The following is a 15133-nucleotide window of genomic DNA, read 5'->3' as shown; positions in this document are numbered from 1 at the left end:
GTTGAAGACATTATTTTTTACCACACCTAACAAACTTGCATCTCATAAGCCACTTTCAATCTATTGCTTTCCAAAATCACTGTATTATATACTTTTATGTACCTTATTATTTCGAGTTGCTCCAAAAGAAGTTGCTTGATATCGGAGAGTGTCACTCCCTGCCATGGCATCCAGCTACTCCTCAGTCAAGTTCTCTGTGTACTGGATGTTTGCAATCCATTTACCAGGACATGGACAGCAACTCGAGTTACTCCAAAGCAGAGCATCCAATGCTAATTAAGAATCAAATAATCATTCAACAAAAACACAAAACATTCAATAATCATTCAATAATTTCTGAACAGAGCATAAAAAATCGAATTTAGGGGAGAAAAATAAAAAAATCGCAGTTCACAGTTCACAGTTCACACTTCACACTTCACAAAACTTCAAAGTAACCTTCGAATAGGCTTGAACAGAACTGAACTAACAATAATTATAAAAAATTATTCAATTAATCATCCTTCAACAATTAATCAATGCTTCAACAATTATTATTACAAAAATCAAAATTCATACCTAGGGTTAGAAGCTGGAAGTGTGGAAAAATGTAGAGCTGGCGGGGACAGGGACAGTGGCTGGCAAGAGGAGGCCGAAGGGGTGGAAGGGTTGAACAGAGCTAGCGCCGGCGGTCGCTAACTGCGCGACGAAAAGTGGCGCTGGCGGTGGCTGTGATTTTCGAGGGCTGACTTGGCGATGGAGCGTGGTTGCGCGAACAGTGGTGGTGGCTCCACGAACGTTGCGACGGCAGGGCTGGACGGAAGTTGCGCCGGAAACTCGAGGCGGAGACCGGAGACGTGCGAACTGAGAGCGAGAGGTGAGGGTGGACTGTGGAGGCTCGAGAGGAGAGGTATGAGTGAGTCTGTGGGTGAGACTAGGGTTCATCCCCTTTGCCCCTTCTTCAGCATGCAAAACGCAACGTTTTGCTAATGCTAGCCAATTTCAAAAACCGGCCGGGTCACGGTTCGGTTCGACCGACCGGTTTTCGGCCGGTTTGATGATTTAATTTCGATTTCTGAATTTGTCGGTTTTTCTGTCTACCCGAACTGTATTTGTCAACGGTTCACGGTTCGACCGGCCGATTCGAACCGATTTTCAGAACATTGATGTCAGACAAATTTTAGATACGATACCGATCGATACTCGTCCAATACACGTGTTTGTCATGTTCAACTGTCTTAATAAAAAAATAAAAAATTATTTCCAGACATATTTAAAACACTTAAATACCATCACAAGTAAATGTGTCTAACATTATTCTTAATATATATTTTTAAAATAAATTTAAAAATAATATATTATTATTTATTAAAATAAAAATATTTTAAATATTTTATATAATTAAAAAATTAAAAATAATTAAAAAAATATTTTATATTTTAATATTAATAAAATATCAAAATATTAATAAAATTTATCTAAAAAAAATTTATATTTAATATATATACAATATTTCTATATTTTATAAAAAATTTTGAAATTTATGCATCTATATATCTCGGATCGTATTAATATCTTTTACATTATAATAACTAATTTATGTCCAAAAATAATAAATTAACAGGGACCTCCCATTTCTCTTATATTAACTTTTTAATTTACATGTATGTCGTTTTTTGGTTTCTCCATCTTTTCTATATATAAGGCCGCTCCATTATCATCTTCATCTCCCCTTTCCTTTCTAGGCCAAAACAGAGTATCAGTGTTGTATCAATCAGCTCTTGAAATACAATACCTACCACAATTAACCTCCTTCGAAACATTACCAATAAAGGGAAAAAGAGAAAAGTTCTATATGGTTGCCGACACCATAGCCATCAACTACCACAGCGACCGGATCTTACCCGAACCGGATGTCTTCATTCGCACCTCCGCCGGAACACGTATTCCTGCCCACTCCAGTATTCTGGTCCGCCTTCCACTTTCCATTTATCTTTTTTCGTCTTCAATTTTCATTTTTTTTTTCTATTGCTCACGTTTTTTGTTTTCTTTCTTTTATTTATTCCTAAATCTCAGGCTTCTGTGTCGCCGGTTTTGGAGAACGTCATAGACCGCCCGCGAAAACATCGGAGCTCCGAAAGAATCATCCAGATTCACGGCGTTCCCTGCGAAGCCGTAGCCGTCTTCGTCACCTTCATCTACACCTCCAGGTTAGTTAGTAAGTTACAGCTCAAACAAGAAACAGCATTCTGTTTTTTTGGCCGTGAAATGATGGGGACGCCCCTGTGGGGGTGGTGGTGCAGGTGCACGGAGGAGCAGATGGACAAGTACGGGGTTCACCTGTTGGCATTGTCGCACGTGTACAACGTGCCGCAGCTGAAGCAGAGGTGCACGAAGGGGCTGGCACAGCGCGTGACGGTGGAGAACGTGGTGGACCTGCTTCAGCTGGCGCGTCTGTGCGACGCGCCGGATCTAGAAGTGAGGTGCATGAGGCTGCTCATGCGGCACTTCAAGGCGGTGGAGAACACCGAAGGGTGGAAGTTCGTTAACAACAACGATCCCTTGCTTGAACTCGATATCCTTCGCTTCATCGACGAACACGAAACGGTACTAATAATTCAACCAATTATTATATCACATTATTGATCTAATTCATTAATAATTGACTACAAATTAAAGCTTCCTCAGATGAATCAGAATAATGTACCAATTCATTACCAGCTGTGGAACAGAACAAAACATGCCATAATTTTTTATTTTTTATTAGTTCTCTGCTTTTTGCTACAAAAACACGCCATAAATTAGATGTTACGTTATTTTTATTATAAAAAATATTATTATTTTTACATCAAAATTAACTATTAAAATTAATTATCAATATATTTTAATATAAATATATTTATAATTTAATTTATTTTCAATATATATTTATATTTTAATATATATTTTAATTAATTTTAATATAAATATATTTATAATTTAATTTATTTTCAATATATATTTATATTTTAATATATATTTTATAGTAATAACTGATTTTAGTAACTAATTTTAATATATATATAGCTTTACTTCTTCTATTATTATGTTGTCTCAAAGTTCTTGTACTGGTAGATTATTGCATTACCCTCCCATTACGTACCACTTACTAGCCTTATGAAATTTACGTGTTTGATGTGCGATATCTTTATTTTATAAAATAAAGTAAAAAATAAAACAAATGTAAGAAATACTTGTTGGAAAGCAAAACATACGTAAGTAATATCACTAAAAACGTGCAGCTTAAATATATTATTTATTTATTGTTAGTATTTAGAATCAAATAAAAAAGTACTGAAGAAATATAATGGTTCATTGTTGTTAAAAAATGATGAGTGGATATAAATGAATGATTTTACAGAGGAAAGAGAAATGCCGGAGGCACAGGGAGGAACAGAGGGTGTACTTTGAGCTAAGCGAAGCCATGGACTGCTTGGAACACATATGCACCGAAGGCTGCACCGACGTTGGGCCATGCCACGTGGACACCAGAAAGGAGAGGAGGAACCCCTGCAGCAGATTCGACACGTGTTACGGCCTCCAGCAATTGATTCGCCATTTTGCCACGTGTCAGAAGAGGATGAAGCTGGGGTGCCTTCGTTGCAAGCGAATGTGGCAGCTCTTCAGGTTACATGCCTACGTTTGCCAGCAAACTGATTCTTGCAAGGTTCCTCTTTGCAGGTAAATTTTCTTTCATTCTTTATTTTCCATGGTCAATGAAACATAACATATTAACACATGATGGACTTCAACATGTTCTTTATTCTTATTTCTAATTTTGACTTTCTACCCATTTACCAATTTTTGAAGGGAGAAAAGTAGTTTCTTGCAAAACAAGTAGTTCTAAGATTTAGGAGGTATTATTTTTAATAAAATTATAATCATAAATAAAAAGCCAAACGGGGTTTGAATTGTAGTTCAAATGATTGCGTCAAACGTGATATATATCAACAAGAGATCGATCTTCAGTGCTTTTTTTTAAATTTTTTATTTTAGTTCACCACGTGATGAATTAATAATTAATATTCTGATCCGTTCCCGATTCCCATCATCTGAAGAGTCACACCTTTGGTCCTTGTTAATTAGGAATTCAACTAAATAATTTGATAATATAAGAGAAAGTAGTGATTGTGATTTGTATACGAGAGTAATGTACAATTACTTTTTTGGTCCCAGGCCAAGGTGGTGTTTATTGAGGAATAGACTAGCTAGCTGACTAGTTTGCACGTTTATGAGTAGCAATTGAACCATCTTAGTTGTTGTACTTAGTATCATCTTTCATATGGAGAAATTACGCCAGTCAATAGTCACTGCTGTTTCCCACTTCTCAATTGGAGAAACCAATATACTGACGCAATTCATAAAGTCCATATACAAGGAAGAAATATTGGTTCATGCAATTAAGCAATATTATTAGACCTACTTTCATTTTGGGGAGTATTGGTTAAATAACCATGCCAAACGCATGTGCCCATCAGTATTTGCCTAATGGGCTCCACCAAAGGGATCATATTATTTAGGATTTTAGGGGTTAATTGTTAAACAATAAAATACTTTTCGGAGGGCGGCGAAGTCTCTCACTAATGGTAAATTTCTATGGAACTGATGACCCAACAATTTTATACTGAATTCTCTCTATTTTTTTATTTATAGTTGTCAGGATTCTTTAGATATAGATTTAAGTTTTTTTTATATGTAACTTGAATTGTCTAGTGATCAGTTGACTAGTAGTCTAGTATATTTAAGCAAGTATTAAAAGTTTAATCTCATTTTATATATATAATAACTCTTTGATTAATAATAAATTTTTAAATAAAATTTTAAATTATAGTAAATTAGTCTTTGATTTATTGGATTAAAAAATATTGTTAAAAATTAAAAAAAATATTAAGATTTTTTATTCAGATGAAATAATTTATAAATTTACTACAAAAACTTAAAATATAAAATATAAAATGTAAAGAGAATTAGTTTTTTTTTTTTAAATTAGGAGTGAAATTCGAAACTTCTATTTTAAGTTATTTAATTCATTTACAAATAATTGAAGTAACAAATGATGTTATTATGTCAATCATTGAAATTATTATTTACTCAGGAAATCAATACACAAATGTTGACATCTATCTTCAGGCGCTCATCTTAATATCATGGTTTTTATTTGAATATTTTTATTTATTTTTTAAGTTTAAGCTCCAAGTGGTTTAATAGCGTCAATTTGGGCCGGTGGTACACCTTTATTTAGTTCATGTCATCATATTGTCATTATCTTGGTTCTCTAAGTTCTAATCTTTATGATGATGGTCCTTATCTTATTCTATAGTTTTCTTATGATAATGGTGCTGCATGTCTTATCAGACCATACTTTCAATGCCTCTGATATTTTTTTCCTTATTCATGTGTCTCACTCTCCTTTATCACAGGCAAATTCAATTGAAGATGCAACAAGAGAAGAGAAAAGACGATTCAAAGTGGAAATTACTAGCAAAGAAGGTAGCCTCAGCCAGAGTCATATCATCTTTGTCTCTTCCAAAGAGAAAGCGTGATGAGGAAACTAAAGTCACCATGGACAATAATGGCTTCACAAGTTTTGAGTTACATTGAGTTTTATTGCAATATGATATTATCGTATAATATGTGACAATCAATTTCGTGTTGAAATGTAGGTTTTTTTTTTTTTTTTTTTTGGGGAAAGAATATTTTGTACTTCGTAGAGGCAAGAGGTTCTAGGATATTATTATATGAACCTGTTGTCTTTTGTGTCATTACAAGGGAAATGGCAAGTTGAGAATTGTATATTTTCTTTATTGTAGACAATATGGAAATTTAATTATACTAGATGTACATTAAAATCAGTCTAAAAATAAAATATATATTAAAAATAAATTAAATTATATATATATAGTGATTAATTTTTATGTATAAATAATATTTTTTATGTAAATTATACCTCCTTTGGTAGTGTTCGCATAAGATTTTACGCGAATTTGAAGTTGGTGATAAATTTGCTTGCTCTTGTTTGGTGTATCATTAGTTTATTACAGTTTTGCTTATTAAATAAAATAATCCTTCTCTAATCTAATAGGGGAAAATTCTTCCATTTCCGTCAAATGACCCGGGCTCCCTTTCCTACCTATGCTATGCTCCCCCGGCACAGGCTGTGAAGCTTGCTTCCAGTCCTTTAATGGCGCTCACTCTGGAGAGGCTGCTTTATTACCTTTTAGGTGTGTATATTAAAATCAGTTATTAAAATTAGTTATTAGAATAAAATATATTAAATATAAAATATATATTAAAAATAAATAAAATAATACATATTTATTATATATTTTTAATTTTATAATCAAAATGTGTTATATGTTATTTTTTTATTGTAATTGGAATTAAATTCTTTTTTTCAAAATTAAGAAATTTTCTTCTCTTTTATACTAATTTTACAATCAAAATGTGTCAAATATCACTCCCTCATTGCAATTGAAATCAAATTTTTTCCTCCAAAATTAAAAAGTTTTCTCCTCTCCTTCTTCCTTTCTCTATCTCTCTTATTCCTTCAACCACTCTATCTATTTTATATATCATTATTAATATTAATATCAATAACTAATTACTAATTTGACAATCAACATGTGTAACACAACATTCTTTAATTGCATTAAAATTAAAATTAAAATATACATATATTATGTATCATATATTACTATCTAATTTAATAATCAAATGTGTCACATGACACTCTCTTATTTAAATTGAGCAAAATTATTTTTTTTTCAAAATCAATAAACTCTCTTTCTAAATTCTCTCATCCACTTCTCTCAATTTTTCTATTTCTCTCTACTGTTTTTACTCTGTATATAATTTATATTTTATATTAGTAATTTTGACAAATCAAAATATGTAATTCAATATTTTTTATTACAATTAAAATAAAATTTTTTCTTCCAAAATTAACAAACTCCCACTCTCACTCTCATTCTTCATCTTTATCTTTTTCTCTCTTTTCTTTCATTCTCTATTTTTTCTTTTTTTTTTCTACAGAAAACAAAATTAATAAAATAATATAATTCAAATAAAAATTATTATTATTATATACATATTTTTTTAGTTTTAAATATTCACCACTTATCTTTCTAATCTATATATTTTTATTTCTCTTCTTTCAAATATTTATTACATATAATTTGGAAAGAATACTAATGTTATAATTAAAAGTTAGAATCAAAATTCAATTGTACAATTGAATTTTGATTCTAACTTTTAAAAAAATAATTTTGAATTAATTTTATAACTATTAATATAATTTTTTTATGCTAATATCTAATTATATTTTTATATACATAAAAAAAATATTATTTTTAAATAACAAATATAAAAATTAATTATTTTTATTTGTGCAACAGACTTAACACCTAATTAAATATAAAAATATACACGTTAAATTGTTTCAAATTTTAAATAACGAATATTGAAATTAATTGTTAATAAAAAAATTAGACATTTTTATATAAAAATAATAACTAAAAATCCTATTATTTGATTTTTTATCTATAGCTACCTTAATCTTCTTAATCAGAGAATTTTGTCAATTTACGACTTTTTTTTGTAAAAGTAGTTTGATTTTATAAATCTTTTGTGTCATGCATAATCTATACTGTCATAACAAAATAGATTGTAATTTTAAAAAATGTATATTTCCATAATATTATTACGGATAAAAATACTAGTATTCATATATAAATATATAATGACTAATTTTAGTGATTAATTTTAATGTATAAATAACATTTTTATAAATCAAACTATAATTTCAAATTTTATTATCAACTCGTTATATGGTGATATACTGATATAACCATCTTATTTCTTATAGTAACCCCCCCCCCCCCCAGTATATATGCTAATGCTATAGTATTTATATTTTACTGTCTAATTTATTAAAAAATTAAAAATAATATTTAATTTAAATAATATAAAGTAAATCTTTTAAAATATTAAAAATTTACTTTAGAAAAAAAGTTAGACAAATTCAGCCTCAAAATATTCGACACTAGAGAATTGACCTTTTTGAGTAAGATAACTGTAATAAGTAACGATGTCATGTCTTCCTAAAATCATGTTTAAATTTGAATTTGTAAAAGCTGAAGTATGTTTACATAATAATTAAGGAAAGGGTTTAGGGGAACAGATAGAATCATATTTTTGGGACATTATCATGGAAGATGGGACTTATGGCTGTGAATGAGATGCGCTTTTGAATTCTAAACCATAGATAATGGCCTCCACATTAGTCCCACATTCGTATTCACTACTAGGGTCATATGAAATTAAAGTGTCTCATTGCTAAAACTAAAGGAAGCTCTTTAAAAGCTCTCATTTGACCAATATATACCAAAAGGAAATGCACTCAACATGGAATAATCTTCAATTAAGATATTTAATCTGTTGGTGATTGTTCCGGTATCCTCTAAAACTTAGAGGGAGGATAAATTATTTCTCATTGTGTATAATTACACAATAAATCTACTATACACACTTTTAATGTATGGAATTATCGCATCTCTAATTAATTTAATTATTTTGAGGGAAAGTTTGGACAAAAACAAGTTTAGATTATACATCGATATCAGACATACTTTTAAATTATACAACTATTTATCAACATCTATATATATTTCAATAAGAATTAAAATGATGCAATAAATTAAATGTTTTGAATTCAATTTAAGTATAGTACTCTATATTTAAATAAAATATGTAAGTATATTAAATGAATACACAATTAAATTTATTATACGATTATACACAAAAAAATGATACTTTATCCTCCAATTTTTGGAAGATATTGAAGAATTTGTCTAATTTATTTAAAAAAATGGTACTTAAGTATTATAAAATATGGGTCTGTATATTTTAAGTATTTAACAGTTATATAAAAAACATTAGAATCTAAATGTGGGATTTTTTAGTCAACAAGAAAGTTGGGAGAGAGAGAGGGACAGAGAGAGGAAAGGGCAAAATTAGTTGAATGTGAGTCAGAAAAAAAATTAATTTAATTTTTTTTCTAATAATTAATGTTGATAAAAAGTACAGTAATATCTTAAAATATATGTTATACCAAAACATAATAGCAATATAATATTCTATTGATCGATGCGAATTCAAGAATGATAAAGCCTGATGTTGAAAAATTTTTTATTTTGTTTTATCGTATTTATTTTTGTGAATGAAGACATTATTGAACCATTTAAACTGTATTTGTTTTTTAGAACAAGATAAAATAAAATATTAAAAATGAAATAATATTTTTATTTATATTTCATCTGTCAAACACAATTTTATGTTTCTGTATTCATGTCTCTATGTCCAAACTTATGTGCATCCAGCACCTATCCAACAAAGCATTTCTAGAACCCTTTAACAATGGAAGTTGCATAAAAATTTAAGGGCAAAGCAGAAAGAACGGGGTAACATCATTAATAGCATAGATCAATAGTTGTTGGTAGGAACATAGAAAATAATCAAATACTGAGGCAAAGCATTGACGGTAGGTCGAGTGGAGTTCCACCAACTCGACAAGGGGGGTAATGCCAATATTTATCAAACATATGCGTAGTGGAAGACAATATAATATTCATATATAAAAATGACAAAAATAATTTTTTTTATAGAATAAACTATTAAAATAATATAAAAATATTTATATTATTGACAAAAAAAATTTCAAACAATATTAACGATAAAAAAACTCTAAAAATTTTAAAATATAATAAAAAATTAAATATAAAATATATATTCTAAAAATAAATTTTAGAGATTAAATTTTTTAATTTTATATATTTTGTAATTATTATTAAAAATGATTTATTTTATTTTTAAAATTTAATAATTTTATATCAAATGAATATTTTTTAAATTTTTTTTAAGTGCGAATGACCACATCTCTTTGAAAAATAAAAAATATTTAAAAAATTATAAATAAAAATTTAACTTGTAAAAAATCATTAAATTCACAAAATAAAAAAGTATCAAAATATTAATGAAATGAAAAAAATAATATTATAAAATTTATAAAAATTAATAAAAAAAATAAAACAATCATCTAATAAAATTTTTGTTAAAAATTTAAATTTTAAATAAATTAAAAAATTAGTATCAGAGTTAAAGTAATGATTTCAAGAATATAGCAACACTTTTTAATAAAAATAACACTTTTAATCTATGCTACGCGTCAAAAATTTAATATATAACACTCTATTCAATGAACTAAATCAAATGTTTTTGTCTAAGTCTCCATTTAAGAAAAATATATACACTTTATTTTTTATTTAGTAAAACTTCATCTTCACTTCTCTCCATTTAACAAAATAACATGTCTTTTTACACTTTAAAAATTATACTTTGACTACTAATTATTATTTTTGTTAGCTAATAAGCCTTTTCTTTCAAATTCGTTGTGATATTTTAATGGCAAAATTTTATGTGAGACGTTAGATACTAATGTATCACATAATCATTGGAGAAAAGTACTCACTCATAAAGGTAATATTATTTCTTCTTATAATAAAGTGAAATTAGGTTCTTAAAGATTTTGATCTCAAATTAATTAGACTCTGAAAAAAAAATATTACTTTAGTCTTTCATAATAGTAAATAATGGATATGTTATATCTTTTTATCAATTTATCACGTAAAACTTAATGACAATACTTATATGTACCATTAACTATACTTATAAAAGATTATCATCACTTAGATAACAACTTTTTTAATGAAACTTCACCAGTTTTAATAAAATTCGTGATAAATACAGAACACTTGATAAATGTTATATAAAAACTCAAAAGATAATAATACTTCACTATCTAAACAATTACCAAACCACTCTTACCCCTTTTTTCTCAAACTAAACCCTAACTTTACCCTATCCCTAATTCACCCACACACTCTCCTCACTATCCTCCAGCTGCCACCCTCATGCAACACACACCACCATATCAAGAGAGAAGAGAGATCGGAAAAAGACGAGAAGAGAGGAGGGGGCTGCTCCCACCGTCACCGCTGTCGCCCTAGAGCCAATCGGAGTTGGCGTCGCCCTGGTCAGGGCCGTTGCCAAGGAACCTAATGCGCGAGAGAGTAACGCACAAGGAAAGACGCAATTAAGAAGTTGCTTCCCGTCGCCGCCGTCGCACCTTGCTGCTGCCAACTCCGTCGCGTCTTGTCACCATCGAGATCGTTGTCGTTGTCGCGGCTGTGGGCCAGGGCTTCGAATAGAGAGAAGGAGCTCGCAAAGATGAGAGAAACGCGAGGGCCAGGAAGAGGGCAACGCCGTTGCCTTCACTGTTGCAGTCATCGACGAGTTGCACGGTGTCGTTGGGGGCGCCGTTCCATTACCGTCGGAGCCACGACTGTCGTCACTGAAGGAGCTTTGCCGCCAAGCTGCATGCCACTGTCGGCAGTACAATTCTTTTCTCTTTTTAGTTAGACTCTATTTCATTCTTCAAATTGCAACGTTTTCACCATTGTCTATCAGCTATTACCGTGCTTGTTGCTCCATTAATGATGAGTTCTGTTTTGCCCTAGCTTTACGTTATTTCTGCCGAATTCTGTACTTACCGATGGAGGTCTTTGGAGCTGTTGCTGCTTCATTTTCTTTGTTCCTCTTAATTACAGTAAGTATTCTTATTCCAAAACTCTTGTCGTTAGTATTTTATTATAGTTTGTTAAAGATTTTGAGATATTTGATGTCGTACGATTGAGTACCGTTAATGTATATTGCGTTTGTGGTTGTTGCTGCTGCAGAAAATTATTGGATTTAATGCCAATGTTGCGAAAAAAGGATGAAAGGGATTTGTTGTGTTTAATTATCGAGTATCAACTAATCAAGGTAGGAGTTGTTTGATGTGGTGTAAATTAATTAGTAACAATGCTTGAAGTCTCTTGGTGGGTTTATTAGGACTTGAACAATTTGTTTGCTGACCTAATCTGTTTAGCGCCAAGGGCTTTATTACCCAGTATGCGTACGCACAGATCTGTGTGTGTACGCACGAAAAAAAAATTTACTTCTTCTTGCCCTATATCATTCCCTTCTTTCTTTTGCAATATTTTTTATTTTTACTCATCCGTGCATTTTTTATGTTCTTAACCATTTTCAGTTTTTCTTTGCTTGGGGACAAGTAAACTTTTAATTAAGTTTGGTGTTGCAGAGTGAGCTCTCTGTTTATATTATCATCATTGGCACTAAAGGGAGGTGAATCATCTTCACAAAGGAGCACAACCTGAGGAATGAGATGGCCACCAGAATAACTGAGGTGGTTGAGTTCATTTTCGTTCATACCTCCCTTCTTGTTCTTATTTTATTATTTTCTATTTTTTGTTGCTTATTTTCTATCATTTGCATGATTTTCAATATTTTTAGTCTTTTAGCTTTAGTTAGTTTGTTTAATTGTTTTTATTTCTATTTTTATAAAAAAAAGGTGTCGCATGTACTGCTCATTGAGCTTGAATTTAAAAAGAAAAAGAAGAGAAAAGTGGTGTAATACATGAGTGATTGAGTTATATATAGAGTTGTCTTATTTAAATTGATGTGGTGGTATTTATCTGTGGTTTTGAATGCATGAAAAGAATAGTGTATATTTGATCTTGGAGTTAAGATTGTTAATTCTTGAGGTACAGGAATTTAGAGAATTATTATGAATTCTTGAAATTAAATAAGAAACTAATCCTTGAAGCAAAAGAAATAGCAACAAAAAAAAAAGAAAAAAGAAAATAAAATAAGCAAGACTCAAGACTCGGAGCATTAATGACTAGAAAGGTTAAGTGTGATGAAAAGCTCAAAAGAGTTGTTTTCCTAGCCATATGCTTGTGGTGTGAATGTGTCAAGTAAAGCTTGAGATTGAGCACTTAGAGTCAAAACCAAGTGCAAGTAAAGAGTATGCCAAAAGTTTTGAGCACCACTGACTGGAAAAAAAATCAGAGTTTAAACAGTTTTCCAGTTAAGTGCTTGTGGTATTTTTGTGTCAAGTAAACCTTGAGACAAACATTTAGAGTCATGGCTAGGCTCAAGGTGTAAAGCACCAAAGAAAAGAAAAAGAAAATGTTGTGTTCAAGGATTAGTCAGAGGTCAAAAAGAGAAGAATTCATAAAATTATCCAAGTTCTAGTTCCGAAGGATATTAAGATTTTTGAGTTTCAAAGGATAGTGAGATGCCGAAACTATTCAGGGTCACAGTGTCATTAATCTCACTCAGAGAAAAGACATGAGCTTAATTGAAAAACTCAATTCTTAAGCTAATCCACTTCTCAGTTTTATATTGTTTCTAGTTGCTTGAGGCCAAGCAACAATTTAAGTTTGGTGTTGTAATGCATGAGCATCTTTTTTATATTTTTCTTATTATTTTAGATATGAATTTATTGAGTTTTATTTAGATTTTAGTGTTTGAAATCTATTTGGATGCTACTTTGAGTTGTATTGTAGTTTTATTTGTTTTAGAAAAAATCCGGGTGAGTTTGGTAGAGTTCGTGCAGAAGAAAAAGTGAATATGCCAAGCAGGTGCCAAACGTCGAGCCTGGCATTCGGCTCCAGGTGTATCATGGTGCATGTAAGGCTTTTGACTAGTTGGCGCTAAATGCCCTAACCTAGCATTTAGCGCCAGGAGCTTCATAATTCGTGCAACATCCACAATCCTCTCTGCCTCCTCGGTGCTAAACGTCGAGCCTGGCGTTTAGCGCCAGGAAGACCGCAAAACTCCACAATTTTTTCTGCCTCACTGGCGCAAAACATCGAGCATGGCATTTAGCGCTAGCACTGCGTACATGAATTTTAAGGACGGTTTCGTTGGATGAAGATTTTATTAATAATTAGTTTTATTTTATTTTCTTTTGTTTATTATTAATACCAAACACAATCTTTTATTTTATTTTCAAATCAATTAGGTTAGATATAAAAGAGAAAAGATTTAGCTTTTTGGTCTCTTCTCTTCTCTCTTCTACCTCATTCTACACTACACACACTGCACTCGCTCTCCCTCATCTCCATTCTCTCTTCCGTCTTTCATTCTTTATTAGTTTTAGGTTTTATATTAGATTAGGATTTGAGATTTTCTGTACTATGGGCAACTAATCCTCCATTGTTAAGGTTAGGAGCTCTATTTACTTTAATGTATTAATAATTATTTGTTCTTCGACTCTTGATTAATATTTTGATTATTGTTTAAGAATTGGTTTTGTTTTTCATCCTAAGAATTAGTGATTATTGGAAAATAACACTAATTCTACTTGAATTCTATTTGAGTCTTAAAAAAGTTATATCATTAGAATTACAGCTTGAAACTAATTTTTCACAATTCCTAATTATCTAGATTTAGTGTGGTACATGACATATAACTGTATTGTGCTTTGGGGTTCTTAGGGTTGTGAGGTTTATAAATCAGAATTTGAACTTCACCCTCTAATACAATTGATGTTTGGTTGCATTAGAGGAGATTTGATTGCCTAGGAATAGGAATTTAATCACTTGGAGTTTGCCATAAACATAATCTTTGCATGATCAAAGTAGTTGACATTGAATATTGATTTGGAAATTTAAATATCTCTGACACCTTAACTATCTTTATCATATTATTTTCTTAACCAATTTTAGTTTGCTTTTATTTAATTCTCTATTTTTATATTATTTGCTATTAAAACCTTAAATTTTGATTGTCTGACTAGAATAATCAATTGACTATTGTTTGCTTAATCCGTTAATCCTCGTGGAATTGATACTCACTCACCTTAGGTATTACTTGGTACGACCCGGTGCACTTACCGGTTCAATTGTGGTATTCTAAATCCGCACCAAGGACCCACTCACCAACCTTTGAAAATGAGACCATTACTGGGTTTGCCATTTGTGTTTCCATACAAAGATAGTTTATCTTGACCTTAATGCCTTGCTGAAAATTACCGAGTACAACACGTGAATTTTCTTGTTCATGCATGATAATTAATGAGTCTCTTTTGGATCAATTATTCCATCCTAAGTGGTTCAAGGGATGTAGTCAAGTGTTGTTAGTATTCAGGAGGGGATAGAGATGAAACTTGAGGAATAGAGGATTGTGCTTCTTGAGTTGGTTGTGGTGGAGG

General features: G+C 30.7%; 1 protein-coding gene across 1 annotated transcript; it reads left to right on the top strand.

Annotated features, from left to right (window-relative positions):
- Nucleotides 1–1689: 1689 nt before the first annotated feature.
- Nucleotides 1690–5862, top strand: LOC130982163 (BTB/POZ and TAZ domain-containing protein 1-like). The gene is made up of 5 exons (XM_057906073.1): nucleotides 1690–1948; nucleotides 2056–2189; nucleotides 2283–2586; nucleotides 3380–3699; nucleotides 5439–5862. Exons 1-5 carry the CDS (start codon nucleotides 1835–1837, stop codon nucleotides 5617–5619), a joined length of 1053 nt encoding a protein of 350 aa, XP_057762056.1. The 5' UTR covers nucleotides 1690–1834; the 3' UTR covers nucleotides 5620–5862.
- Nucleotides 5863–15133: the final 9271 nt, after the last annotated feature.

This window comes from Arachis stenosperma, chromosome 1, assembly GCF_014773155.1.
Source record: "Arachis stenosperma cultivar V10309 chromosome 1, arast.V10309.gnm1.PFL2, whole genome shotgun sequence".
NCBI lineage: Eukaryota > Viridiplantae > Streptophyta > Magnoliopsida > Fabales > Fabaceae > Arachis > Arachis stenosperma.
The sequence above is the reverse complement of the archived record's forward strand: the minus strand, read 5'-3'. Positions and strand labels throughout refer to the sequence as shown.

Bases quoted from the DNA above. Each gene is read 5' to 3' on its own strand.
- LOC130982163 (XM_057906073.1), top strand. From the start codon at position 1,835: ATGGTTGCCGACACCATAGCCATCAACTACCACAGCGACCGGATCTTA. The intron at 1,949-2,055 runs GTCCGCCTTCCA...CCTAAATCTCAG, and splicing joins CTGCCCACTCCAGTATTCTG to GCTTCTGTGTCGCCGGTTTT. The intron at 2,190-2,282 runs GTTAGTTAGTAA...GTGGTGGTGCAG, and splicing joins ACCTTCATCTACACCTCCAG to GTGCACGGAGGAGCAGATGG.